Source organism: Embiotoca jacksoni, unplaced genomic scaffold, assembly GCF_022577435.1.
Source record: "Embiotoca jacksoni isolate LCO1_2020_lvr unplaced genomic scaffold, fEmbJac1.0.p SCAF_11, whole genome shotgun sequence".
NCBI classification, from domain to species: domain Eukaryota; kingdom Metazoa; phylum Chordata; class Actinopteri; family Embiotocidae; genus Embiotoca; species Embiotoca jacksoni.
Window position 1 is genome coordinate 792087 of NW_027185241.1, and position 27116 is coordinate 819202.

A 27116-nucleotide genomic window follows, 5' to 3' on the forward strand; every position below is an offset into this window, starting at 1 on the left:
AGCGTCCTCATCTTGTCTAAAAAGCAGGCTGAAGTCTGTCCTGGGGAATATTTTGGGATCTTTGGGAGGTTGCTGAGGTTTTCGCTCGGCAGCAGAGGAACCACAGCAGCTTGCTGAGTTTCAGGAGGACGAGGAGGAAGAGGAGGATTCTTTTCATTTATATTATATTTTGGACTGTGATGTTGTTATGTTGGCCTTGGCTGATGAGCCAAGCTTAGACCACCATCTGTCCAACCAGCGCTCCCATGGTACATGCACAAAACACACACACACACACACACACACACACACACACACACACACACACACGATACACACAAACACACACACTCTCCACCGAGGAGTTGAGAGCAGCACGAGTGAATACATGCATGCACAAACACACACAGACAGACCTACAGACATTAAAACTGCATTTAAAGGCAAGAAACAAACACAGATACGCACGAGAAATACTAATGATCTCTGGGATGGAAACACATGCGCACAGAATGTGTCTCCTTCACCTCAGAAGGCATTAAATTGATTTACACTCATTTTAAGGACACTTCATTTGACCATAACCACCACTTTTCTAACCTGAACCTGACCTGACCTTATTTAAACCTTAAAACTCGTCCTGATTGCCAGTAGGGGGACTTGTTTTTTTGTCCCCAAAATGTGGCCGTGTGAACACATTTATGTCCCCACAACATGAATAATGCACGCACGCACACACACACACACACACACACACACACACACACACACACACACACACACACACACACAGTAGTATTACCTGACTGTCGACCACCAGGTTTCGGATGCAGCCGGTGAAACTTCGGTAACGTCGGTGAGGAGATATTTCCTTCATTCCTCCCAACTGAAGAGGCTGGAACACATTCAGATATCTGAGGAGGAGGAGGAGAAGGAAGAGGAGAATAAATAGGAGAAAGATGGAGAGGAGGAAAGAAGCAAAAAGATGTGGAGTGGGGAGAGAAAGAGGAGAAGTAAAAGAAGTGAAATAAATAAAAAAAAAAAAAAGACGAGGACGAGGAGGAATAGCAAAAGAAATGAAAGGAAGTGAAAACCAATCCAGAGAAGAAGAAGTGTGACAAGAGATAGGAAGAAGAGATGAGGGAATAGGGAGAAAGTAAGAAGATAAGGCGAAGTAAGATAGGAGGAGATGGAAATACATAAGATTGGAAAAGGGTGGATAGAGGAGGAGGAAGAGGAGGAGCAGGACGGGGGAAAAGGAGAGGAGAGGAAACACAAGTAAGGACAGAGGGAGGAAGAAAATGGGGAGGGGAAAAGGAAGGAGTAGTGGGAGAAGGGTGGGAGGAAACAGAGGAGCAGGAAGAGGGGTAGGATGAGGTGGAAAAAGGGTGATTGAGGGGAAGAGGAGGGAGAGGAGGGAGAGCAGCATGTACAAAATGAAGGATGAGATGGAGGGAAAACGAAACAAAGGGAGAGAAGGAGGCGATTTCAGATTCAAATTTTCAAGTCTACATATAAAATGAAAAGTACAGTAAATGTACGCAGTGACAAAGATCTGTAGCGTCTCCAGGCTCGTTCTTACCGCTGGTTGCCGGGCGTCTCTCCTGCAGCTCTGCAGCCGGACTCGTCCATCTCCCTCCCCTCCCCTCCAACGCCCTCCAACTCATTCAGCGCCACCCCTCCGCACTGGTCCAGGATCAGCTGGACAGCCTGTGGACAGAGAGACAACAACGCTGTCAACAGACTTCATTTATTCTCATCATCACACGGAGGGAAGGGTAACTCATGCTATCCGTCTTTTCTTCTGATTTTACGAGGTTTCCCGTCTTCGTTTTCCATGATTTGTCAACTAACCCTCGCATGACAGCAAAAAAATAAAGTTATGTCTTCAGGGGCACCAACACGCACCTAATATTTAAATATTGCAACTTATTATCAGGCAAAACTGAAGCGAGCTTTGTCGACTGATCATCTAAGATACATTCATCTGTCATTTTATTCCAATCAACCAACAATCCACCTGTCCGTCTATCCAGCCATCCGTCCATGTATCCGCTATCTCACCAACCTTCGTTCGTCAGTCTGTCTTACCTTTCCGTCGCTGATGATGTCGAGGCGATGCCAGCGTCGGTCGGTGACGGTGGATTGTGGCGGGAGCTGCAGGGTCAGCGTTCCTGATCCGTGGTTTATACTCAGAGATGGAACGCCGTTCCTCAACTCTGGATGGAGAGAAGAGATTCGTACTTTCTGTTTCTATGGTAAGTGGCCCGAATAGCAAATCCCACAAAGTTCTTACAACCAATACATTTTAGCATGTGACCATCAAAGAAACCAAAGAAATGCGCAAAACAATCTGAAAAACACTTCTTGAGACTGAAACATGTTAATTTTGAGTGAAAACCTTTTTTTTGGGGGGAGGGTGGGGGGGGGGGGCGATTCTTGTTTTTTGCCACTTGATGTTCACACACAACTGTAGTGAAGTGACACAAAGATCTTTTGTCTGAAAAGTTGTTGAATGCCCCGACATCACTTCTTTTTTATTGCTGTGTCGGCTGCTGAATCCCATCAACAACTGCAGAAACCCCCTCCATCAATTCTGTGTGTGTGTGTGTGTTTTCAAATGTCCTCTCAACTGCTGTGTTTTTCAGATGAGTGTGTTTGTGCCTGTGTGAGTGTGCGTGACCTGATCAACCTCACAGTCACAGTATTGAACATGTAAGTGAAAAACGCTTCAGAGAGATCAATGGGGCGACCATCTTTGATTTTCCCCTCCCTACATCCGCGCAGAAACAGCCCGGGTTCAATAGTTACATAACTTTTAATGCCACAAGATTATGCAAGAAGTGTTTGAAAGGCCATCTGCAGGCTAATCCGTTAACACCACTTCAGGACCGCCGGGAGCTGACATTCGAGTTTATGAAGTTCTTCATCCACAAGAGAAACTGTCTTTACTGCAGCGCATCGACGGACGCTTTGTGTCCGCTGAAAAGGACGAGCCGCGGCACGTTCCCACCAGCACTGTGAGATTAGAGTGTTTGTTATGGAGCTTAGAAGTTAAAATAAAAGGGTGCCGCATTTCGAGCAGAGTTTTCAGTAGCATCGTACTCGTCAGCTCTGCTCACCAAAGCAGAGGAGGCGGAGAACTGCAGGTAAAAGTCTCGTTAGACGATCGAACACTGGTGCGTGTTATCATTTTCTTGATTATCTGTTGGTCAGTTGTGGTTTCAGTATTCAATTTCGAGGTCTTCACGAGTCCAGTAAATAAGAACAGATCCAGAACCCAAGTTGGGCCACTGGCAAATTATATTCAATCTCATTGGGTTAAACATCGGGTTTAGTGCGGCTCCATTTGCCTGAAGCTGATCAACCTGTAAAGAACTTCAATACAAGGTAAGCTAAGGGCGACCCAAAATATCTAGTTACTTATCAATGAAACATTTTCCTTGACAAGCCATCCACAAGAAGTCATCTTATCAAACTCAATAGAGGTTAAATTTTTCATGGAGATATTTATGAGGATTCCTTCAGTAGGGTCATAATCAGCCAAAATTTCTAGTTGCGCACAAATGGAAACAGTCTTTTTCGACTGAAGTTGACTAAAATTTTAGCAACTTTATGACCTTTCCTCTAACTCCAGAAAAAAAAGGACTATTAAACCTTTAAAAACAGTTAAATCATCCGGATGCTGTTTGTTCTGTGCACCACGTTTGTACTGTGGCTGTGACAAACACTGCAGCCTCTAAGGGGCACATTTTCTACATGTTGTGTACTTACATCTTGTGTGCACAGTGGATTTCGGCTCCAGAATAAAACCCTACCTCTTTGATTTACTATTGATCTCACAAACAGTATAATGGAGGTTGTTTTTTTTTTTTTTTTGCAATCAAACTCAAGTGGAGCATCTAGAAATTCTCTGAACATGATATGTCGGCACAAAACACGGGTAAATTCCTCACTTTTTCCATTAATAAAGAAAATCGTAACCCTTTTTTAAGCTCTAACAGTTGGAGCTTTACGCACATGCACACCTCAGCAGTACACTCACCTACGGCGATGAAGTCCTCCTGCTCGCCAGAGAGGACGACACCGAGCGGCCCGTCGTAGAGGAGCAGCCCGTTGGCCGACTCAGCCAGGAACTCCAGGGAGATGTGGCTCTGGAAGCAAGGCATGATGGGAGGAAACCAGGCGTAACCCTGACCGCCGAAGCTGTGTTTGGTCTGCTGGCACTCAGGGCCGTCGAACATGGGAGGACACTTACATCTGAGAGACAGAAAAGAGTTTATTTTATTGCTTAATTATCCTGCTAATGAAGCAACATTATTAATTTATTGCCTTGATTGTCAAGAACACTATGTTTCTAAATACACATTCAAATCCTGCGATCCCCACCGGTGTTGCTGAGGAAATATTAGAACATTAATTCATGTATTTTCTCTAATTTTTCCCCCCATAAACTACCCTTATCAATGTGCCAAGGTGTATTTCTGGGGATCAAATTCTTTAAATTTTAATGTAATTTAGCCTATAAAAAAAAGACCAAATTCAAAGCCGATACATTAATCTGTTCCCAAAAAAACCACCATTTGTATACTGTGTAAAATGGTATGAAACAAAGTCCTCTGCTGGTTGTTAACGTCATCCTTTATTTGTTGTGTTTCTTTTTAACACAAGACTGAAAACATGACCTGAAGCAGCATATTTCTTTCCTGAGTACATAAAATGAACTGAGAGAGATCAACACACAAAGGCAGAGACAGAAACCAAAGGCTAGAAAACTTAACAGAAAAATCTATTAATTAAAAAGAGCTTTAAATGTATATGTGCCAGCGTTAACAAGCTTTTTTGGAGAGCAGAAAAAGAGTGAACAAGGGAGAACCAGCTGTCAAATTTAGCTGCTGAATCGTTTCATCCAATATCTAAACCATTAAAATTATGTGATGATTCAAAGTCAGCTACTGTACGTGCAGATAAAACTGAGGCTTTGGAGTGTGATTACTCCAAGAGAAATCTCCTGCCTCCCTTATTAAATCTTTAAAATGTCTGACAGATTTGCCTGGAGTTAATCAGTTAACAAATGGCAAATTTTTCCCGGCTTCAGGCGTTGACTCTAACAGTGCAGGACTCGAATCTGCTGCAGACGACCAGCAGACGTCTAATCAGCGCTGTCAGGTGAAAACTATAGAAACACAGAGCTACTGCCAGGAGTGAGAAAAAAAAAAAAAAAAAGGATTCAGTTTCTCATTATTAAGAAAAACTTTTCTCGTTATAACAGGTCTTTTATCCCTTCTCGGTTTCAAGGAGAAGCATTTCAGAGGCTCCTGATAGCTGAAATTTTTACAACAAGCGTTGACAGTGCAAACCATCCTATAGGCCATTTAATTGCTTTCACTGTCCGCGTATTCGCGACAATTCCGTCAACAGTGTATAGCTTAGCAAAACTTTAACTGGAAAAAGGACCTGATCGGTTCATATTGAAACTTATCCTGAATGCATTGTGGCAATACAAACACAGACAGATAGAAAAAAAAAAATAAAAAGTGTCCTACAACTGCTCCCTGCACCTACCGGTATCCCAGCGGTCCGTCCTGGCAGGTGCCCCCGTTGAGGCAGGGGTTGACGGGGTAAGCGGAGCAGGGCACGTGGATGGCCTCTCGGCCCCTGCAGCCACATCGTGCCATCGAAGAGGCCGACAGCGACACCAGAGAGATGTTACCGGAGCTGAGAGCCACCGGGGCCTGGCTGAAGGAAACCTCGTTGCTGCAGCCTCCGGACTGACTGCAGTCAGTGTTTGGACAGTCATCCACACCCACCTGAGAGATGGACACACCCAGCATGGCCTCCAACTGCACAGGGGTCAAATAAAACACAATACACAGACAGAAAAACATATGTTAAGGAGGAAAAAGAAAAGAAAAGTGTGAAACAAATTAAAAACAGCAAAAAAACAAATACACAAACAACAAAATAGCATGAAGCTAACTAAAACTAACATGGAAAAAAAAAAAAAAAAAATCTATGATGCAGCCCACAGAAACTAAATCGTGCAATTAAAACTAAAACAAATGTAACCAATATTAAAACTAACATAATATTCTGAGACGCCAACAGAGACTAAGCCTGTGAACTAAAACCGGCATGAAAAAAAAAATTAAACCTCGCTAGCATGAAAATTAAACAAAAATGAAGGTAATAAAACGACCATGAACCCAAGAACATAAGAAACAAAGGTTTGCCAGGTATACAGCTAACTGCTAACTGGCAGTAGGCTATAGGATACAATTAACTGGAATAAACTACAATGAAGAAAACTAAAACTAACTGAAATACGCAAAGATGAAGCTAATGAAAAATAGTAACTAAAAGCAGGACTATACTAAAAGCAACATAAGCTCAATAGCTTATATTGCAAGAGATTAATTAAAACTGTAAGTCCCGAGTGAACATAAAAGTAAGTGAAACTAAGACTGAGATGAAAAAAAATAAACTAAAACTCAGCATTGAAGTCGCGAGCTGTGTTTGAACATTGAATCTCAGAGAATGACAGAGCGGCTCCCTTTGATCCGATGTCTATCTGCATCAGTGATATCTGAATTTACTCTATTTTCCTTAATGTTATTTATGCACTTTGGTGTTTCTCTGTCATTTCCTCTTCCCGTTAAAGTTTTGCTGTCATTTGCTTTCTGTTGCCAAATTCACCCGTTTCCCTGCTTGTCATCTTGATTCTTTTCTCTCGTTTTGTCTTTATGGGTGAGAGGTTTTCATCAGAGTCCCTCAGGGTTTCTTGTCTCTCTCCAACTGTGTCTATTTCTTTTTTTGGAGTTTAGTTATTCAGCTGACACTCTTATCCACAGTGACTTACACTCCCCAGGCAGGGCTTCAGTTTTTGGCTCCAGAGCCAGTTTCAACATTTTATTTTTTGTGCCGACTTTTCATTTATCTGACATTCTTGTTCTAAATCAGCAAGATACTTTTCCTCTTAACCTGAGATAATTAAAGATGCCCCTTTCTTCTACAGCATTTGATGTACAAGTTATTTTTAATCACCCTGAGTGCTTTGTACTGTTATTTATACATAACACTTTTTATTGTTGTGATTATCTTTTTTTGGGTGCTGACTAGTCTTTTGAAACAAGTTGCAGGAGAGCGTGAGATGAGCTCTATAACGGGATCTGCCCTGACACTTCGACGGGACATATGACGACTTCAGGGCTTAAACTTGTGTCTCTTTGGCAACGAGAAGGCTTCTCTGAACACTTCTCTGAATTTATTTCATGATGCAAATTTTTGTTTTATTATTAGCGTTGCATGAAAAGCATATGCAGAAGACAATCCAAAGGCCCCTCGCACTTTTTTTTCCCTCCAGTCGTTAGTAAACGGTGCAGTATATCAGACACTACTCAGTAAAATATGACTAAACTTTTGTGATACTTTGGATTTTTTTTTTGGCCACTTGGATCTGTGATCAGAATGTTGTTATTTTGAACCCTTTTTGGAATAAACTTTATATCTTTGCTGTTTGTTTTTCCTTTTTGTTACACTTTTATAATTCCTTCAGCAGTTTATGACTTTTTTTTTACAGCTTTATTAACAAAACATCAGCTGAGAGTTTAGATATTTGAATATGACCTTGCTCGGAGTTTGTACACGTGTGTTTAACGTGTGTTTACAACTGTCATCGCCCTCCTGCCTCTCATCAAACCGAGCTAAGATCAGCAGCAGCTCTCCTGCTTTTAATGGCTCTGAAATATTCATATACAGTGAACACAAGTGTGCACAGGAATCTGCGTGTGCACTTGTGAGAGTGGATCACGGAAACAGCCACTTGCCAAAGTAACGTGTTTCGTATTTTAACGTGTAACCTCTGCTTTGAACCTTTCCCAGGATGTGGGTGTGAATAAGTGTGAAGTGGTTTACACGAAGTGTGAAGTGTCCCAAACTGCCTGTTGAACTGGCATGTATGAATGTGCGAATAGGATGATGTTTAATTGATGTGTAATTAATGTGTCACTAACCCTGCGTCTGCAGACGTCTATGAGACGTTTCAGGTTTTTTCTTCTCTCAGTTCACATCCTTTCTGTTTTTGCACTTCACTGTGACTCAACTGTTTATTAGAGTTTACACTTTCGTCAATTCCTTCGTTCTTTGTTGTTTTGGCAGATACGAGAGCGTCAGAGGTAGTGAGTACACTTTTTGTTGTCTTAACTGTCCTGAGATTTCTGGTATCAAATCTCATTATTCAGCCTCTTAAATGTTTTTTTTAAGTAGCTGAGTTTAATTGAAATATTTATGCCTTATTGCGTAGTGCAATAAGGCATATTTAAAACCTTTACATTTTTTTTTGTGCTTTTCATTGTCTTAACTTTTGCTCAATTTAACACAGTATTTCTGTGGAAACTTACTGTATTTAAAAACTTTACTAGGATAAAAAAAAAAAAAGGTGTTATAATGACTGATCCACCAATAATACAAGTAGAATTTAAGACATCAGTGAGCTTGAAGGTCGATTGTCAGAAATTATTTGATTTGAATTGAAATGATTTCTTGAAACAGAAATTACTCTCAGGTTGGCCCTTGAAACCTTAAGTCGTACAGTAAATCTTGCATTACATGAAAAATAAAACCGCTAATAATAAATTTTTTTCAGGGTACACCTCTGCTCACCTGGGCTCTGTTTGCTGCCACGTAGCCGTGCAGTTTCTCGGTCTTGTAGTATGGCGACCCGTAGGCGGCGAACCAAACATTGAGCGCCTTCTCGCCCTGCCCGACGACTTTGCCCACAGAGAAGATCTGGACTTTTTCCGGCAAAGTCTGCAGGATTTCAGCCAACATCCGACGCAGACGGGAGAACCGGCTCCCCTCGCCTCCACTACTGCTGCTGAAAAAGTCCTCCATCGTCACGTCTGGAGGAAGAGGGGGAGAACAGATTTATTTACTAGCTCTGTAAATCTTCATGGAAAATCAGCATCAGCATAAAAACAAAATAGTGGATAGATTAAGACATAATACTTGAATAGTTGAATGAAAAGGTGAAGAAAAGACAAAGAGAAGAAGGAAGAGATGAGAAATCAGCTGAAAAAAAGAGAAGACGGAGCTGAAAATAAACAGAAGGGGAGCGAAGACAGGAGAAGATAGGAGATGAAGAACGTGGAGTTATTTCCAATAATGCCTCTGTCTGTTGGTGATGATGGAGCCTGGGGGAGCTGACATCCCTGAAACTGGGACCCGGCGGCACTCTGGGATATGCAACACCGTGCCCCATCAATTACAGTTGCCATGGCAATGACAGGAGGCGTGCAAAAGTGCATCTCGTGTCAATGTGTTGAGACGTTATCAAGCATTTTCAAAAGCTTCCAACAGTAACAACAGTCTCAGTTTTGGATAAAAGAAAGGGTTGTCTGATGTTTTGACACCATCAGTGCGGGACTCACTGCTCAGGCGGATGGAGGCCGCGTGCTGCAGGGCGCCGTGCTGCAGCTGGGTGACGTCCACCTGGGCGGTGGAGGTGACGTCGGGCCAGGCGCGGTCCGACACGCGCACCCGCAGGCGGTACGAGCCCGGAGGAGTTCCCTCCCTGATACTGAGCTGACCTGAGCTCTGGTTCAGACTGAACAACCTGAGAGAGAGAGAGAGAGAACGAACGAAAGAAAGTAAGAACGAACGAAAGAAAGAAAGAAAGAAAGAAAGAAAGAAAGAAAGAAAGAAAGAGAGATTTCCTTTAATGTAATTCTTCCATATTTGGTTCATGTTTGCTGCTTTCTTCCACCGTGCATGTGTTATATACAGCATGCTAAGTGTAGATGGCATTTCAGTATATAGTGTGAGTTAAGTGATGTGTTTGTGGAGATCATTTGTATTTATGAAGACAAAAGTTAACATCTGATAATAAGCCTTCTTTCTCCCGTCTGAAGGGGAATGAACTGAAATGTGGCCTGATGCTCCGATTCATCTATTTTTCCATGAGATCTTAAGTCAAAGTCTCAGATGGGACTTCTCAGATCAATCTCTGGCCAGATGGAGGTCAGTCGTCGAACACGGATCCATGTGCGGGGGGGGGGGGGGGGGGGGGGGGGGGGGGGGGCGGCTCTTGATCTGGAAAAGATTTTGGCACGCTCTGCTCTGCTGCACCACAGAGTCGATCCCTAACCTGATCCAGAGGATGTGCCACTGGCTCGTGTTAACTGTTTAACCTCTTCACACTGCGCCGACCTTCAGAACTCAGACCAGACGGATTAACTAACCGTTACTGAACTGAGGCCAAAACGAGACCGGGATTGAACCTGCGCTGCTGCTGCTGCAGGAGGAGCTGGAATAAAGTCACGCTTTAAGGAGTTCAAACAACACTTCACTGACTGAAAAGAAATGAAAAAGATTTGATGTGCAAATCAATTCCAAACAAATTGCTGTCTGCGTTTTCTCGTCTTTGTATGTATTGTGTTGCCTTCCTCTGAGGTGACACGTTGCTATCGGCCCGCTGGGGCTTCTTCATCTCACCTGAACACTTTACGCTTCTTCGTATTTCACCCCTCGGTTTTTATCTTCTCTATATGTAAATAACGTTCAACCCAAACCCGATCCATACTGTGAACAAATTGCTATCTGCCGGATGCGGTGATGAGAGGCGGCGGTTCGGGAGCCCCTATGGTAATTCTCTCTCCGGTTGGCTCCTTTGTTCTCCGCCGTTCCTTGTCGTCTCTCGTCGTGTCTTGTCGTCCCTCCTTATAGGTATCTCGTTAGAAGAAAAGGTGGCAGGGAGCGCAATCAGGCTCTCCTTTCAATGCGTCCGCATGAAGCCTCGCCTCATCAAACAAAATGAGTGCGCCCTCGCCGCGCTTCACTGGGAATTTTCAATACCGCTGGTTATGAAGTATTAATAGCACTGTTCCTGACAAGTCAGATCCCCTTTTCTATCTCTCTCTCTCCTCCCCGTCCTCTGCCCTTTCATTCTCTTTCACTCCTTCTTTGTTTCTCCCTTCAAACTGCCTGTTTCTCTGTCCCAATTTTCCTTTTCTCCCCCCTTGTCGCACTGCACCTTTGTACTGTCTCTCCCTCTCTATTTGAAATCTGTCAGTTCCCGTGCAGCTCTTTTATTTTCTTCTCTTTTTTGTTATGCATCTCTTGCTGCGTGTCACATGAGAGGGGACCCTTCAGGAGGGATTCTTTTCTGTGCTTCGTTGCAACACATGCTAAAACCGCTTTACATCTGCCGTTCCCCGGGTTCTTTCATCCAAAACGGCTCACAATATGTCCAACAGGAGTGTGTACATTCATACTAAAGATGGTCCAAATGACAGCATGAGCATCTTTCCCTTCTGTGAAAATGAAGCCCTACCCCTGTCAATCATTTGCCTGCCGTTTGCATTTGTTTCATTTGGATCGACCTGATGTTTTCAAGGCGCAAAACTGAATTGTTCATCGGCATTATCTCTCCAAACAGATGAGAGCTTTGTTTTTGTTTCACTAGGTTTTGATTTGTCGTCCGTCTCTGTGCAGTCACGTTCACATTCTCTCTCCCATAGTTTTTGCTTTTTGTTTGTTGCCCCTCCATACAGCTCCCCTCGCTCGTGTAGTTTCTGTTCTTTCTTTTGCAGATGCCCATGGAGCTGCATGTCTCCGATCTGCGATTGTCGGCCCCACCAACATTTCATGTCTTGGATCGCTATGCTTTTCTTTTCTCTCTCTGCTCTCCCCTCACACCAACAGGTCGAGGCAGATGTTCTCCACCTCCGAGCCTGGTTCTGTCGGAGATTTCCTGTTAAAAGTGTGTTTTTTCTTCCCTCTGTCTCACGGTTTTTCTGTCTTAAAGGGGAGTTTTTTTGTGCTCTGAAATGACTTGTGTTGTTACTTGGCGATGCTGAAAGGAACTGAAACCACTGTTTGTCTGGAGTTATAAAAAAAAAAAAAAAATGTGTTCAGGTCTCTAAAACAAAGCAACACGGTTTGCATGTTTTACATTTGAGAAAATTAAGAACTTTTACTTAAACTTAAAACCAGTCGTTTACCTCTTTACCTGTATCTGTTTGTCTTTCTTCTTCACTGCATCTCTTCACCTCTCGTTACCTGCCCACTTCTCTGTTACTCATTCTCTATCTACCTCTCTTCATCTTTTTCTGCTTCTCTTTCCTTTATCTTGTGATATCTTGTGCTCGTGACACGTGCATTTTGTTTCTTTTATTTTCAAATCTCTCTCTGCACCTTTTTCTTTATCACCACATCATCTCCTTATCCTCGCAACTGAATTCTTACCTCTTCACATGAGTGTTTAGCTCTCTTCTCCTTGGTTGTCTATCCCACTTTGCTTCTGCTGCTTGCTACCTCTCTACTTCAATACTTTCTACTTATTCTCTCTGCCTTGATGCCTTCCCGCCACATTACCTCGTGGCTTTTCTCTCCTTCAAACCCTTCTACTTACTCTTAGCCTACACGCCCAACTGTTACTTGTCCGTCTCTACTTGCAGCCCCATCACTCTCTTTACGCAGGTCACCTTTCAGACCCCTCAAAGTTTTCATCAGATGAGATCAAAGTACCTGGTGGGTTTGCCTTCGAACCGGTACACTTTCTCACTCCAGTCATCAAGGTCGGGAGATTGAACTTGTCCGAGCGATGTCGTCGGGAGAATACCTGTCAGGAGGCGGGAAGTAAAAAAAGAAAAAAAAAGAAAAAAAAAAAAAAAAAAAGTTACAAAAAAAAATTGCATTAGCTTTGAGAGGAATTAGTTTTGAGCGCAAAGGACCCCTGTGGTACGACCCAAATATTAAGAGTGAAGGGAAGAAAGTGGAGGCTTCTTTAAGGAGATAAGGTGACGGGCGACGCCTCATTGGCAGGCAGAGTCATGGCTTGACAGCACAGCGGGAAAATGTACTCACATTAGAATCGCTCACAGTGTTTTTCCCCCTCTTCCAAAAAAAAAAAAAGAAAAGCTGAACACAGCGCTGTAATCTCTTTAGCCGTGAAATCAGCTGCCTTTTAAAAAATGCCTCCTGTTTATGTGCCCGTCAAACCTGGGACTTAAGCTGGAGTTAATTGTTTGCTTCATGGCATGTTGTTGAGGTACGTGATGGATTCATATTAGCGGGTTAATGTACTTTCATGTGGAAAGGCTCCAGAGAGGGAATCCACTAAAAATACATTACAAAAAACCTTAGTTTTTCCAGCAAATTACGGCAGGCTGACAGATGGTATGAAACGCTAAATAAGTGATGTGGGCTGGAGCGGGAGGCTGTGAGCAGTCGACTGTGACAAGTACAGTCTTCACAACATGAGCATGGAGCACTCAGGAGGTGGTGGGTGGGACACTAGTGGACCTGAAGGTTAGAGGAAGCCCTCTGTGATCAGAAAGAGACGGGTTTGAATCCCTCAGACCGGCTTTTGAACTGCAAACTGGGACAATCAATTATGAGTGAATGACAAATGTTCTGTTCTCCATCTACAACAACCATAAGGAAGCCCGCGGGCAAGGCAGCCTAAACTCAACTTCTCCAGTGGAGTAGAAAGTAGTAGACTGCCCTTTGAGGCTCTCAGGTGTGAAATGGAAAAAAAAAACCCAGCAAAGCCTGTTCCAGGATAAATGAAGGTTAACGAGCAGGAAACACATGAAATAAAGGGGAGGTAGCTCCGGATCCAAATCTAAAAAAAATCTAAAAGAACTGCCACATTTTTTTTGGCTGTAAACAGTGCAAGGCAGAAAAAAAGAGACCGTTTCAAGTCTCATCTGTGTTTACTAGTATTTTACATCGGTTCACTTTGATCCCGCGCTAAATCAGAGAAAAGCCTAAGGCCCACTTCACAAAAGCGATTTGCAGGTACTTCTCACATCGAAAATGGTGGCAGCGCTATGTTCCACAAACGATTCTCGCTCGCAAATTACAGATAAATTTGCTCATCTTTCTGGGCTCATACTTATACATAGGTCACGAGTACGCGTTTAGTTTTGATGAGTGAAACGTGTCAAAGTGAGCGAGAACATCTCGTGCTTGCAAATCACAGCATGCATGTTGCAAATTTAGTGAAAAGAGACCCCTGTTTGTTAAATTTAGCCTGTTAGAAGGAGAAAATAGAAGCAATCTCTCAAAATGCCATATACTAAGTGGATGAATGACAAAAAACTTACGATGCACCCATTTTTAAGCCAATGTGGTTATTACGAAGGGATGCAAAATACCTCTCAGACCTATTTTTGTTGATATATTTTTTTAAATATATATCATGGTCATGAAAAATTATCTTTTTTGACAGGCTGGCAACTTTATAGATGTATACAAATTAATGTCCATGTAGAAAATAAAGGACAAGGTAGCGGTAAAATCAAGAAACCTCAGAGTAAATTTTCCATAATTTACAAATCATTCATTGTGACAGACTTCTTGGCCTTAAGGATATGTCAGACAAAAACCTAGTAACTATATTGTAGCTTTGGTCATAGAAATGTGGGACCTAAAAATAAGTTCAGGGACCAGAAAAAAATTAAGATACTTACTTATATTTTATGGTGCTGTCCAGTTTGGTAATGAGAATTATTATGACTGAATATTGAGACCAACACTGGAAACTAATCAAGAGCAAAATACCCTCATATGTCAATTATAGCTACATATAAATTCTCCTAGAACTAGATTGGGCCCCTAAATCTAAATATGAAACATTGGCAACCTGTGAAGCGCTTCCTTCTCTCTATAAATGAGGTACCAAAAAAATGAAAAAACATACCTTCATAACTGTAGACAATGAAGTTGGTGTGTCCAGGTGAGTGAGGGTGGTCATTCTTGTCGCCGATGACGACTGTCAGCGTGCTGGTGGAGCTCATTGGAGGAGAGCCGCTGTCAATCATGAGAATCGGGAGGCGGTACTCCTTCTGCCGCTCACGATCGAAGGTGCGGAGGGCGGTGACGGCCGCACTACCGTTCCGGAAGTCGGTCAGGTTGAAGTTGGTGGCGTCCGAGGTGAGCATGAGGAGCCGGATGGAGAACGGGCCGCCGTTGGTGGAGGTGTCGCGGTCAGTGGCGTGAAGGAGCAGGGAGGTTTCATTCATTCGGACCGCCTGGGGTGCCGCGGTGTTCTCCCAAACAACAGGCTTATACGGGACCTCAAAGTCCGGCCCGTTGTCGTTAACATCGAGCACGGTCACCATGACGATGGCGGTGCCGGTCAAGGGCGGGCTCCCGGCATCGATTGCGAGGATCATGATCCGGTGCTGCGAGATTTTCTCCCTGTCCAGAGAATCGGCCACAACCACCCAACCGGACTGGTCCACCAGGAACTGACTGTAGGGATCGGACTCTTTGGAAATACTGTAAGAGAAGCGTCCATTCTGGGCCGAGTCCAGATCAGAAGCTGTAACCTGAGCGACGATGGTCCCGACAGGTACGTCTTCAGACATGGCGGGCGACTCGTAGAACTGTGGGAAGAAGACGGGAGCGTGATCGTTGGAGTCTTCCACCTGAATGAGACAGTAGGCCAGGCTGAAGAAATCGGCGTCTTCTGCCTTCAGGGTCAGATTGAAAGTCCTCTCGTGTGGCTTCTCGAAGTCGACCTTCTTCTTTAGCTTTATGAGGCCGCGGCGATTCACTTTGTCCGTCTCCACAAAGAACTTCCTGTCCTCGTCCCCGCCGACGATGCTGAAGGTCACCACGGCGTTCTCGCCCTCATCTCCGTCTGTGGCCGAAACTACGAGAACCTCGCTGTTCACCTCGAGGTCCTCGCTCACCTGATAGACACATAAAGGAACACGATTCATTACTATTAGTACTAATGGTAACGCTGAAGGAAAGTCCGAGGTGTGTTTCTACTCACCTGAGTGGTGTAGACCCTCTGAGTGAAGATGGGTGGGTGGTCATTGACATCTGAAACCATAATGGTGGCTGTACCCGTGCCTGCCAAACCCCCTCCGTCCTGGGCCTCCACCACCACCAGATACCTGTCCTCCGCCTCCCGGTCCAGGGAACGTAGGACTGTGTAGATGGTCCCCGTGGTGGCGTTGATGGAGAACAGGTTGAGGTTGATCTCGTTGCGAATGTTCTTGATGATGCTGTAGGTGAGCATGGCGTTCTTGCCCTCGTTGGGGTCGTCCAGGTCCATGGCACGCATTTCCATGACGGAGGTGTCAGCGGGCGAATTTTCATGCACTTGACCGACGAAACATCCATCTGCTTCCAGCGCTGGGCACGGGAAGAAGGGGGCGTTGTCGTTGATGTCTCGGACTTCTAACAGCACGTCAGCGAATCCCGTGAGCCCCGCCCCGCCCTCGTCTGTGGCGAGGACAAGGAATCTCCAGGCGGGGCGCTCCTCGCGGTCCAGGCGACGTTGAGCGTAGATTCTCCCGGTGCGTTCGTCGATGGTGAACTCGCCACCGGCACCCTGTCCATGGAGGGAGTAGCGGAGAGCAGTCTGGTCGGCTTCCTGATCCGGATCTGTGGCTGATACCTGTAAAGGTTACACAAAAAAAAAAGGTGAAACTTAAGATAAAAAATGACAAATTTCTTTTCTCGCACGAACACTGTAGTGATCGTCTAGCTATTTCCAGTTCAAACAAAAAAAAAGATGGAACAACAGCTTTGTTTTTTTCTTCACAGTATTCAAACTAGTACCAGGAGGTTACACATATACTGTATAAGATATATCAGAAATATAAGATAAATCAGGTGAGATGTATGACTTTAGAACAATAATAAAAACTATAAACATTCTTCAACACCTTTAATCCAGGTCATCTTAAACATTGTGGCATTCATAGAATTTGTTACTGAAGGAAGGCTAAAGGTACAAATTGGCTGGCTGGAGGATGCAGTATTTTGCTGACGACTAAAGGCCGTGTGTCGCTATTCATTCAGCGAAGATGAGAACACTTTTGCCTTTAGACGTGGTTGGATGACATGTTGTAAAAAATTGTATGTTTGACGAATACTGTGGCGTTCATGTCCATTTCTGTCATCAACCTTTAAATTCAGTTTAAAAAAAAACTATTTTAGGAGCTTTATGGCAAAATTGATGTCACAGATTCTTATGGACACCCACATACATAAAGTGTAATCTGTTTTTTAAACCAGATGCTGTTTTTCTGACTTGTTCAAAATATTTGAATGGCTTTTTTGTTTATGAAATGCTGACTATTTATATCCATTTAAAAACTGTAAATGTGTAAGAACTGCCTTTTTATAATTAAAGCACAGAACTGATTACGGACTGATTCAACTAAATGTCGGTAAAATTTACAGAATTTTTAACTCCAAAAACAACCAACATGCAAAAAACAAATCACCCACAAAACGCCAGATTCTCGTTCTGACGGTAATAAAGTAGGTTTCATTATACGAGGAGTGCAGAGAAAGGTAGCCGCTGTCACGTTTCTAGTGGCAAGCTGTTCAAAGCCGTCGTGTTGACTTTTCCCTCCAATTCAATAACGTTCTTCTTCTTGAAAGAAACTATTGCTTTTTGTTCTTTTTTTACACCGAGGATGTTCTTATCAAAACAGTTGAATTGCTTTTTCATTATGTACAAATGTCAAGCCCGGCAAATACGACATGAAGCGGGGAGGCTGATTGCAGCGGCTGCCCGTGCACTCGGGGACCCTGCAACACAGGAATAAACATTTCTCTGTTGCTTTGTCCTGTTTGCTTAATTAACCTGCCTTCCTGCTATCTCTGTGAACGAGGAGGGGGTGGGGTGGGGGGGGGGGGGTAACACGACGACAAGAGCAGCGGCTATGAGACTCGGCTCTCACATCTGTCACCGCGACACACAATGCAATTAAAAGTTAATAGACACCGACAAAAGCAAGAAAAAGTACACTTTTACTCTTTCTTCTCTTTCCTCACCAGAGGGTTTGTTTACAGAAGCCTTTGAAGTCCCCCAACCTCCCCTCCACCTCCCGCCCCCCCATCCCACTCCTTCCCCTCCTTCCCCCCCTTCCCACAGCCACCTTCCCCCATGTTGGCTCTTTGCATTTCCTGACAATGTGATGCAGGTACACAATATTGAAGATGAGCAGTCGCGGGCGCCACAGAGGAGGCTGCCACGCAGGTGAAGTAAAAAGAAAAAAAATATTCATTTCAAATTGGATTTTCCCCTCCGTTCGCTATCTGCTGAATTGTATTAGTACACGGGGCTGAAAGCGGCGTGCGCTGAGGGAGGGCCCGGCCACCGCGCGCCACAAAAACTATTGAGAGCGTTAGAGAGGAACCGAACGCACATCAAATCAATTCCAGCAGGCGAGGGGGAAGCAGGCCCGGGTTGAGGACTCGGTGACACATGCCTCTCTGACGGGGATTACTTCCCTGCCCTCCTAGACGCGCTTCCACCTTCTTAATCTGATTTAGCTTGGCGGCACATGCATATTACTGTGAATTACCGGAGATAGGTGTGACGAAAGGCGGATGAAAGCCGCAGGAGAAGGAGGTCGACTCTGACTTTTCCAAAGATAACTTTTCAGATGACGGGCACTTCCTGTCAGGAGGCTTCTCGGCGCCTCCATCAGCTGATATTGTGTTAAACAATGTCAATCATGTGTGATGTGTTAGCATGTGGACACTGGATCGGTGCTGAGGTGTCGCTCCGGGCTAATTCACCTCGCTGTTCGAAGGCGTAACCAATACTATTAGATTTGTCTACATTAAATCTGATACCTTTTCACATATTGTTCACATAAACTTTGACATTTTCCCAACAAGCTCCTTTATGTTGAAGGAGGTGCTTCTTTCTCATGTTTAAATTTTAAACAGCTTCATGTGGACCTGGTTGACATCTGATCGGTGCCTACGGTTAAAGAATTACGTTAACAGTAAAAAACATCGAGCATGCCATCAACTCATCCATTCATCCATTTTCCGTGTCCGCATTTGTTTTGAAGGGTCACAGAGGGGCTGCAACGTATCCCAGCATGCATTGGCTGAAAAGAAGAGCTAAACCAGTTCATTTATTGGGTGTGTATCACTTAGTCTGGCTCTATTTGGGTTACCAGGCTACTGGTGATCGAGTAAGTGTTTTTAAGCTGTTTCTTAATCACAAACCAAATACATACGACATGAGCAAATCACCAAGTGCCACTTGTGGGCCAAGTCAAGTCAATGTTATCTATAGAGCGCCAAATCACAGCAGGTCATTTCATGACACTTAACACAGTAAAGTCCTTACAAGAGAGCTTTCCAACATTATATGGAGGAACCCAACAATTCAACAATTCCCACTTCACCTAGTAGTGAAAAACTCCCTTTTAAGGGAGAAAAACCTCCAACAGAACCAGGCTCAGAGTTGGGTGGTTATCTGCCTCAACCGGTTGGAATGAGTCAAAAGGCCCCATAAGAATCCTTTAATACAACATGATACTCATACGAACATGCTCACTGACCTCCAGGATGAAGACAGGCAGCTGAGCGAGCTCCTCCGTCACGGCGGCGTGATACTCCGTCTGGCTGAAAACGGGCGCCTCGTCGTTGCGGTTGACCACCTGCACCACCACCAGCGTCTCGTTCTCCCACTTCCCATCCGAGGCGACCAGCCGGAGCTCGTAGCGCTGCTCCATCTCGTAGTCGAGCGGCTGGGCCACGAAGATGGTGCCCACCTCGGGCTCCACGTCGAAGGTGCCCATGGTGTTTCCCGAGGTGATCTGGTAGCGCAGCTTGGCGTTGGCACCTGGAGGGAGGACAAAACGGGAGCCCCGGTCAGGTTGTGTCGTTCGGGAGGTTTGTTGATCTTTGCTACTGCGCTGGATCGACTGATGAGTTTTCAGCTCTGGAGGTGCAGGCAGAAGACGACCAAGATCTTACTGTTGATTTTCAATAAAGACTTTTAATATCTAGATTTTTGAAACCAGGCAGAGCTTGACACATTTACTAAAGAGTACTTCAGAGTTGACAAAGCAATTATAATTCACATATGTGAATGACATCCCTTTTAATCCAACGTATCTGAGACAAAGACTGAACTGACGTTTCTAAGATGCCTCAACATGAGCTGTTTTTGGGAGCTCTTAATGTGAAAAAAAAACAACCTTTTTGAATGATATTGGAGTAGATTGGCAGGCGGAAAAACAAAAACAAATGTTTGATTGGCAGCGGACACGCACGCACGCACGCACGCACGCACGCACGCACGCACGCACGCACACACACACACACACACACACACTGATGACCCCGTGTGGACAGCAGCAACAGATATCAAATATTTGTGAGGAAAACAGGCATCTCTCTCACAGCGAGGATCATTAGACGCCTTTCTCTCCTCCACACCTCCTCCTCTCTCGTTCTGACACACACACACACACACACACACACACACACACACACACACACACACACACACACACACACACAATCATGTTTCCATTACTTCGGAGGACATTGCATTGACTTAACTTCCTGTCCTGGAGACCTAAATCTAACCTGACCCCAACCTGAAACCAACTCTTTACCATAAAGTCTATTGATTATCATTATAGAAACTTGTTGTATTTTGTCCTCAAACACGGCACAATCACACGCTTTTATGAGGTGTCGAAACCCTTCTCTACCTGTTTCCCAAGGTGTTCCCAGTCTAGATGAGATATACAGTATCGTCTCTCTGGGTGCACCTCGGGGTCTCCTACTTGCTCGACGTGCTTGGAAAACCTCCATCGGAGGTTGTCCGGGATGCATCCTGAGCAGGTGCCCGAACCGACACAAAGGAGCAGCCGCTCTACTCCGAGCTGCCGCCAGATGTCTGAGCTCATCGGCCTGTCTCTGTCGGTGAGCCCAGATAACTGGAAGAAACTCATTTCCTCCACTTGTATTTGCACGACCTCATTCTTTCGGTCACTACCCGATGTCCACGTGTGAGGTCTGGAGCGCACATCGACAGGTAAACCCACAGCTTTGCCCTCAGGCTCAGCTCCCTCCTCACCACAACGCTCGAGTACAACGTCTGCGATGCTGCTGCCTCCGTCTGTCAGTCTCTCACTCCAGTTTACACTCACTTGTAAACAAGACCTGGAGCTACTTAAACACGTTCACTTGGGACCGCAACTCACTTTCAACCCAGAGAGTGGACAACCAAACGAAATTATATTTTTATATTCTCTTCCTCACCTGTCAGTCCACCATCTTTGAGCTTCTCTTCATTTCTCTTGCTATTTAACAGCTGATCACAACAGAAAGTGGTATAATTACAAAAGCACAAATTTCTCGAACTGTCAATTACTTATGACGGAGACAAGATTTTCAGAAAGGATAATTCTCTTGTGGATCTTTCTCGAGATTCTCTCTACTGTTGTTTACTCCCCACGACGTTATGCTCACTATAGTGTACAATTTCTTTCAGTGCAAATTTACTGAAGAGGGGAAGAAGCTCACAAATGTTGAGGTGGGGAACGTGTAAGCTCGTTGGCTTAGCTAGGTGTCTGGTGTCAATAATAAACGTCCGCAAACAATTCTTCTTCAGTGCAGCATTTTGTACTCCGACAGAGGAGTTTAAATAAAACTGATCATGATGCAACACAGGTATCAACCTCCATTTTGGATCCTCCAATTCTCTGTTTCCTAAGAGGTCAGCCCTGCTGTTGGTCAACGACACAAATTTGTGCATCATAAGGTCATTCAAGTGGAACTAAAAAAAACCAATATAGATTTGCTTTTTCCTCGCCAGTGAATCCACCAATTGTGACAAATTCATTAGAATTTGTTTTATTTTTGTCCAAGTAAATCCAGCTTTACTCATTTCCTCCTTATCTCTATTTTCACTCCTCACCTTGGCCTTCATTTTCTCTCTTTCACAATCTGTTCCTGCTCTGCTTATCCTATTGTAACCCCGACTCCCCCCCTAGCTGTCCCCCTGGCCTACGTTTTCCCATCTATTCTTCTTTTCTGTCGTATACAAGCCTGCTTCTTTTGTGTTACTCGTGCCGCAATCTTTCCTTCTTTCCTTTACTCCCCTCCTCACATCTCTATCTCAAATGTTTCATTATCTATTGTTTCTTCCTTCATGCTTTTTAAATTTTTTTTTTTTTAACATCTTTCACTCCTCCATCTCTCCTTTTCTTTTTTGGTCCTTCATTTCTACTCTTCTCCTGGCTTTGTATTTCATATCCTCTTTCCTCTCTTCCTCCTATCCTTTCCTCTCTTCCCGTCTCCTAAACTCACACCTCATTTCCTCCTCTTATACTCCTTCCATCCTCGATTCCTCCCTTGGCATCCCTCCTTCTTCACTTGTCTTCTTTTTGTCTCTCTTTTGCTTCCTCTGCTTTTTTTTTTTTTTTCTGCCTTCCCTTATTCTCTCTCCTCCACCTCTCCTCTCCTTTCCTCTATCGGCCTCTCCTCTTCATCCCTGATGAAGTGAAGATATGCCAACACACATGGACGTGGTAAACACACAAATATATACACACACACACACACACACACACACACACACACACACACACAGATGCATGTTCAGAGCCCAGAGGCAGGTCTGTCTGGGTCCGGCTTGCTCTCTGTTTACCGGCACCAAGGAGACTTTAGGAGACAAACACCATCTGTGGAGACATGGAGGACCTTCATTACGACACTGGAGAGTGTGTGTGCTTGTGCGTGTGTGTGTGTGTGTGTGTGAGGAAAAGCTTAAGTGCACCGGTCCGTCACAGCCTCTGAGCACGATTTGTCGTGACACTCACCGAGTGGCTTAGTGTGTGTGTGTGTGTGTGTGTGTGTGTGTGTGTGTGTGTGTGTGTGTGTGTGGTGTGTGTGTCTGTGTGTGTGTGTGTGTGTGTGTGTGTGTGTGTGTGTGTGTGTGTGTGTAAATGTGTGCAAGGGGAGTAGCTCCAGCGGTTTTTTTTGCCTCCGGCAGCCTCCCTAATGATCAGTCTGGCCATATGGTGTTGCCCTCCTAACACACACACACACAAACAGAAAAACACACACAGTCTCACACACACACACACACACACACACACACACACACACACACATACTCACACACTAGGGGATAGGGCTGATTTAATTCACAGCCTAGCAGGAGGCCCAAAATTTAGATTAAGGTCAGATCTGTGCTCCTCGAGAGGTGGACCGGAGGGGAAAGTCGTCCCTGAGCACTGACTGCAGGTCGACACTCTGAAGGACTCCACTCGTAATTGGAGGAAGTTTCATTTCGTTTTTACAACCGCATTAGAAAGTATTACATGTTTTGGCCTCAGATGGCTGCAAGAGATACTGCTGGTCTTTGAAATTCAGCACATGGCAGCCATGTCATTTCATATGTGATAGTAAGGTGACTAGAAACATGAAGCCCAGTAGGTTTTAGGTAGAGCGTTTTGGAGTAAATGTACCTTACAAATGAATAATAAATGAATTCAAATGAAAAATAATTACCTTAAATTACTCATTTTGCACCTTTGAAATCTTTCAACGTTATAAACAAAGCAGCTAAAACTGTGAAGCTGCAGTCTCAATCACTATGGAACCGTATGTCTGAGCTGATGGAAGGGCCCAAGGAAAATTAGTTTATACTGTGATCAGACTTCACAATGTTGATGTCTTTATGTTGCAATTAATTAATTCGTCTAGTGAAAACAAAATGGAGCCACTATCGCAGCTTCGCTCGACGTCCTGTGTTGCGCTTAACGTGACAGTGATAGTGATGATTCTCTCAATCAGTGAAACATACTTCTATCGGAGAGCATTTGCTGATTTTAGTGATCCAGTTATTTCTTTTATACTTTAAGTGGTTTTCTTGGGTTGTTTTTGTTTTCTGGTTGTTTTATACAATTACTGTGTTGTTGGATTTTAAGGCTGGTTTGAATTCATAGGTTGATTTGTTTTAATGGCTTATTTTACATGAAGCACTTTGTAACATAGGCTCAGAAAAGTGCTAAATAAATAAAGTTTATTATAATTACTATTATTAGTTTTATTTTTTTTTAGTATTAGCTTAGCTAGGAACCTCGATTGAGGAAATGTTAAAACTTTTAATCAATGGAAAACCAAAATGAGCGAGTCGAGTTTTAGAGTGAAGCCAAAGCTAGACGGTAGAAATGGGGCTAATGAGCACTTCACAGACATTCAAAAGGCAAAATGTCTGTCTTTATTCTATAGAGTACATATCATGGTCAAGAGAATAAAGCAATAAAAAAATTAGCTTTGTCTGAACAAATCTTTAAAACCCTCTTTCTTGTTGATTAGTTTCAACCTTTATTAGTTTACGGAGAAACTTTAGCAGAGCAGAAAGTGAAGCAGATGATGAGCCTGTAAGTGTTGCAGTCATTTTACTAGTGACCAGGAGAACAGTATACTGCAGGACTGTGGTAGTTTACTCAGCCAGCTCATGTGGAACATATTACTATGTAAATGTACGACACGTACAACATAACTGTTTACTGCCTGAGCTGTAACCTCATTTCTCCCCAAACTCCCTGCTGAGCTGAAGTCGCTGTTTCCTTGTGGGGGGATGGATGATACTAACTCCCCACAAAAGGGGGAGTCTGGATTCAGAGGCTACATTTAGGTAGCTTAAATACACCGCCTGCACTAAAGAGGTGCGACGCAGTGAGAGGAGTGTGTCACGTGAGCGCAGAAGTAGACTTGTTACACATTCTGACAGGCTTAAAAATGTTGGATTATAAACCAGCTTCAGACTCCACAGTCGCTCCTTATCATCGTCGTCATCATCTCCTGTGTTGCACACTGACATCACTTCTGTTCAGCATAACATGTAATATTACACGAACAATCACTCACACTTCCCTCGTTATCACTCAGCTTCACTGCAGCGGTGTGTGTGTGTGTGTGTGTGTGTGTGTTTACTAAACCCTGGGGCGACACTAAACTGAAACACCAAACTCAGCGGAATTAAAAGGAAAAAAAGCCTCTTGATCTCATTACCAGACGCTCTTAGTTCGGCAAATTTTCCACTAGGAGGACCAAATGGATCCCGAAAAAAACACGACGGGTGACAAAAACTGCAGCGCCTAATCAGCTTTAGGGCGGGGAGGGGGCGAAGAGCGGTAATCTAAACCCACCGCTCACCACCACCACCCTCTTCTCCAGTTTTGATTATTCTAACAAACACCAAATCAAGCTGAAATGAGCGAACTTCATAGAAAAGGAAAGCATTGTGTGTGTGTGTGTGTGTGTGTGTGTGTGTGTGTGTGTGTGTGTGTGTTTCCCCTGTAATTATGTTTCTCTGACCTACAGTTTATATCTGGACTGAAGGTCACCGATGCTTCAACACCTGTCAGCTTCAACAACAAACTGTGGTCATAATGTACCCCACACACACACACACTCGCACACGCACACGCACACACACACACACACACACACACACACACACACACAGCTGCAGCCAAGGTGACGGTGCAGTTGCTGCAGTCAGAGGATAAAAAACCTTCACTTCATTTTACAGCTCATCAAAGCTCAGATTGGAGCTTTAACTCTTTCAGTTTGATTCGTCCACCTTCAGTGACCTTCAAATAAATAAATAAACACACACACACACACACACACACACACACTGTCTATCACATACTGTACATACAATGTATAAACACACTAATGTCAGTAAGTCTATACATAACATGGCGATGCCACTAGCCAAGAAACAAATAGCCTCACGGGTAACTCAGTCTTAATTTGTATAATTAATATAATGGGCAACATTTGACAATGTTTTCTCTATATTTATAGTTCCACGTCTTTTTCAAAACATGTGCACGTTCACCAAATATAACTAGTTGCTTTGTGCTGGATGTTAAATTATTCATGACAAATTTGAGTATTTTACAATAGTAATTAAAGAGCGGCCCTCCATAGTTCTTTAATTACAGCTGTAATTATGTGGAAATGTGACTATTTAATCACAAACAGAACAACTCATCAATCAATAATACTGCAACAAAGTACAACTAACCTAAATATAAACTACAAGTATATGGTGGTGGTTTTCTCTATCAACCAAAAACACTTAATTTATATGACAATAGGCCAGATTTGTCACAGAATTTATAAAACTTAAAAAAAAAACAATTTAATTTTTAGCATAATTTAACGGGTACATTTTTTGCCCTAATTTCTTTCTTTTACATTTGAATTAAAGGGTTATTTTAATAAATTGCTCCTACTGTATACTTTTAAGTATCTGATTTAAAGGTGCACGTGGTTTTAGCTTGAGCCAAAGCCTGCAGAGAAAGTACTGCAGCCTTTTCCGAGTTTAGGAAACATGAAAAAGTGTGTCAATTAGATTTAACTAACTAACTAGCAAACACCTGCCTTGCCTGTGGTTTGTTTTAACTTCTGTTTTTTTTTTTAGTTCTTGTGATGTATTTATTTATAGAAAAAAAATAAATTACAATTTCTATGTCAAAATACGAGGTTGCAGTCAGAATGTCGTCTTAACACAGTTTATACTTAATAAGTAGTTACGACGTTTTAGCGGATATAACTCAAGGAGGCCGTAACCCGCTCGTCAAGGAAATTATTCTTTAAATGAATAGTGTTGTACTGGAAAGTTGCTGCACTTAAGAACAAAATCCCACCAGTTAAGAGGTCACTGAGCTAATAGGGGGTAAGAAGTTTATTTAGTGCAGATGAAAAGAGAGATTTTATCATTATAATGTTAGAGCTAAAGCGAGTGTTGATGGGTTCCATGAAACGAGAGAGGAAGTGATGCATTTCTTGCAGATAAATGATAAATATTCAAAGACGCGTATCGTGCCACCCAGATGTATGTGTCTCTTACACTCACAGCGCTGACTCAGCAGGGATCAGATCTTAGGTTTTAGTTCAGTAACATGTACAGGCCTGTTAGGGAGGTTTAGGGGGATGAGCTAAAATGGTTGGTTCTCTTTATCGCAGTCTTCGGACCCCCAAGCGGTTTTGGGTCGAGGGGCGTTTGCTAATTACCGCAGGGAGTCCCTGGCGAGACAACAAACTGGGGATAAAGCGTCAGCGTTTGGGAGGGAATCATCAGCAGTTTGCTATCTTAGCATCTCTTAATCCCGTGTTCAGCGTCTTCCTGAAGCTCCCAGGAATCAGTCTGAGGGGGAATAAATACTAAATCTAGACATTTCCAGCAACAACAGCACATTAGAAAAAAACTAAATAAGGATAAAAACAGCTACAGTAACTGCTCGGCTTAACTGGTTTTTTTTTTGAGAAATATACAGTAAACAAAGCAGATTTTCGAACCTCAGGAGTCTTGA

General features: G+C 43.5%; 1 protein-coding gene across 1 annotated transcript in view; it reads right to left on the minus strand.

Annotated features, from left to right (window-relative positions):
- The window catches only part of LOC138193213 (neural-cadherin), a 137349-nt gene that overhangs the window by 10813 nt on the left and 99420 nt on the right, over nt 1–27116 (minus strand). The window contains exons 18-28 of the mRNA XM_069141107.1: nt 19317–19600; nt 15767–16396; nt 14684–15680; nt 12505–12598; nt 9408–9592; nt 8641–8879; nt 5545–5822; nt 4025–4239; nt 2071–2198; nt 1562–1689; nt 782–893 (exon numbers count right to left, since the gene is read on the minus strand). Coding sequence (XP_068997208.1) covers nt 782–893; nt 1562–1689; nt 2071–2198; nt 4025–4239; nt 5545–5822; nt 8641–8879; nt 9408–9592; nt 12505–12598; nt 14684–15680; nt 15767–16396; nt 19317–19600 — 3290 coding nt within the window. The remainder of the gene's footprint in view (nt 1–781; nt 894–1561; nt 1690–2070; nt 2199–4024; nt 4240–5544; nt 5823–8640; nt 8880–9407; nt 9593–12504; nt 12599–14683; nt 15681–15766; nt 16397–19316; nt 19601–27116) is intronic.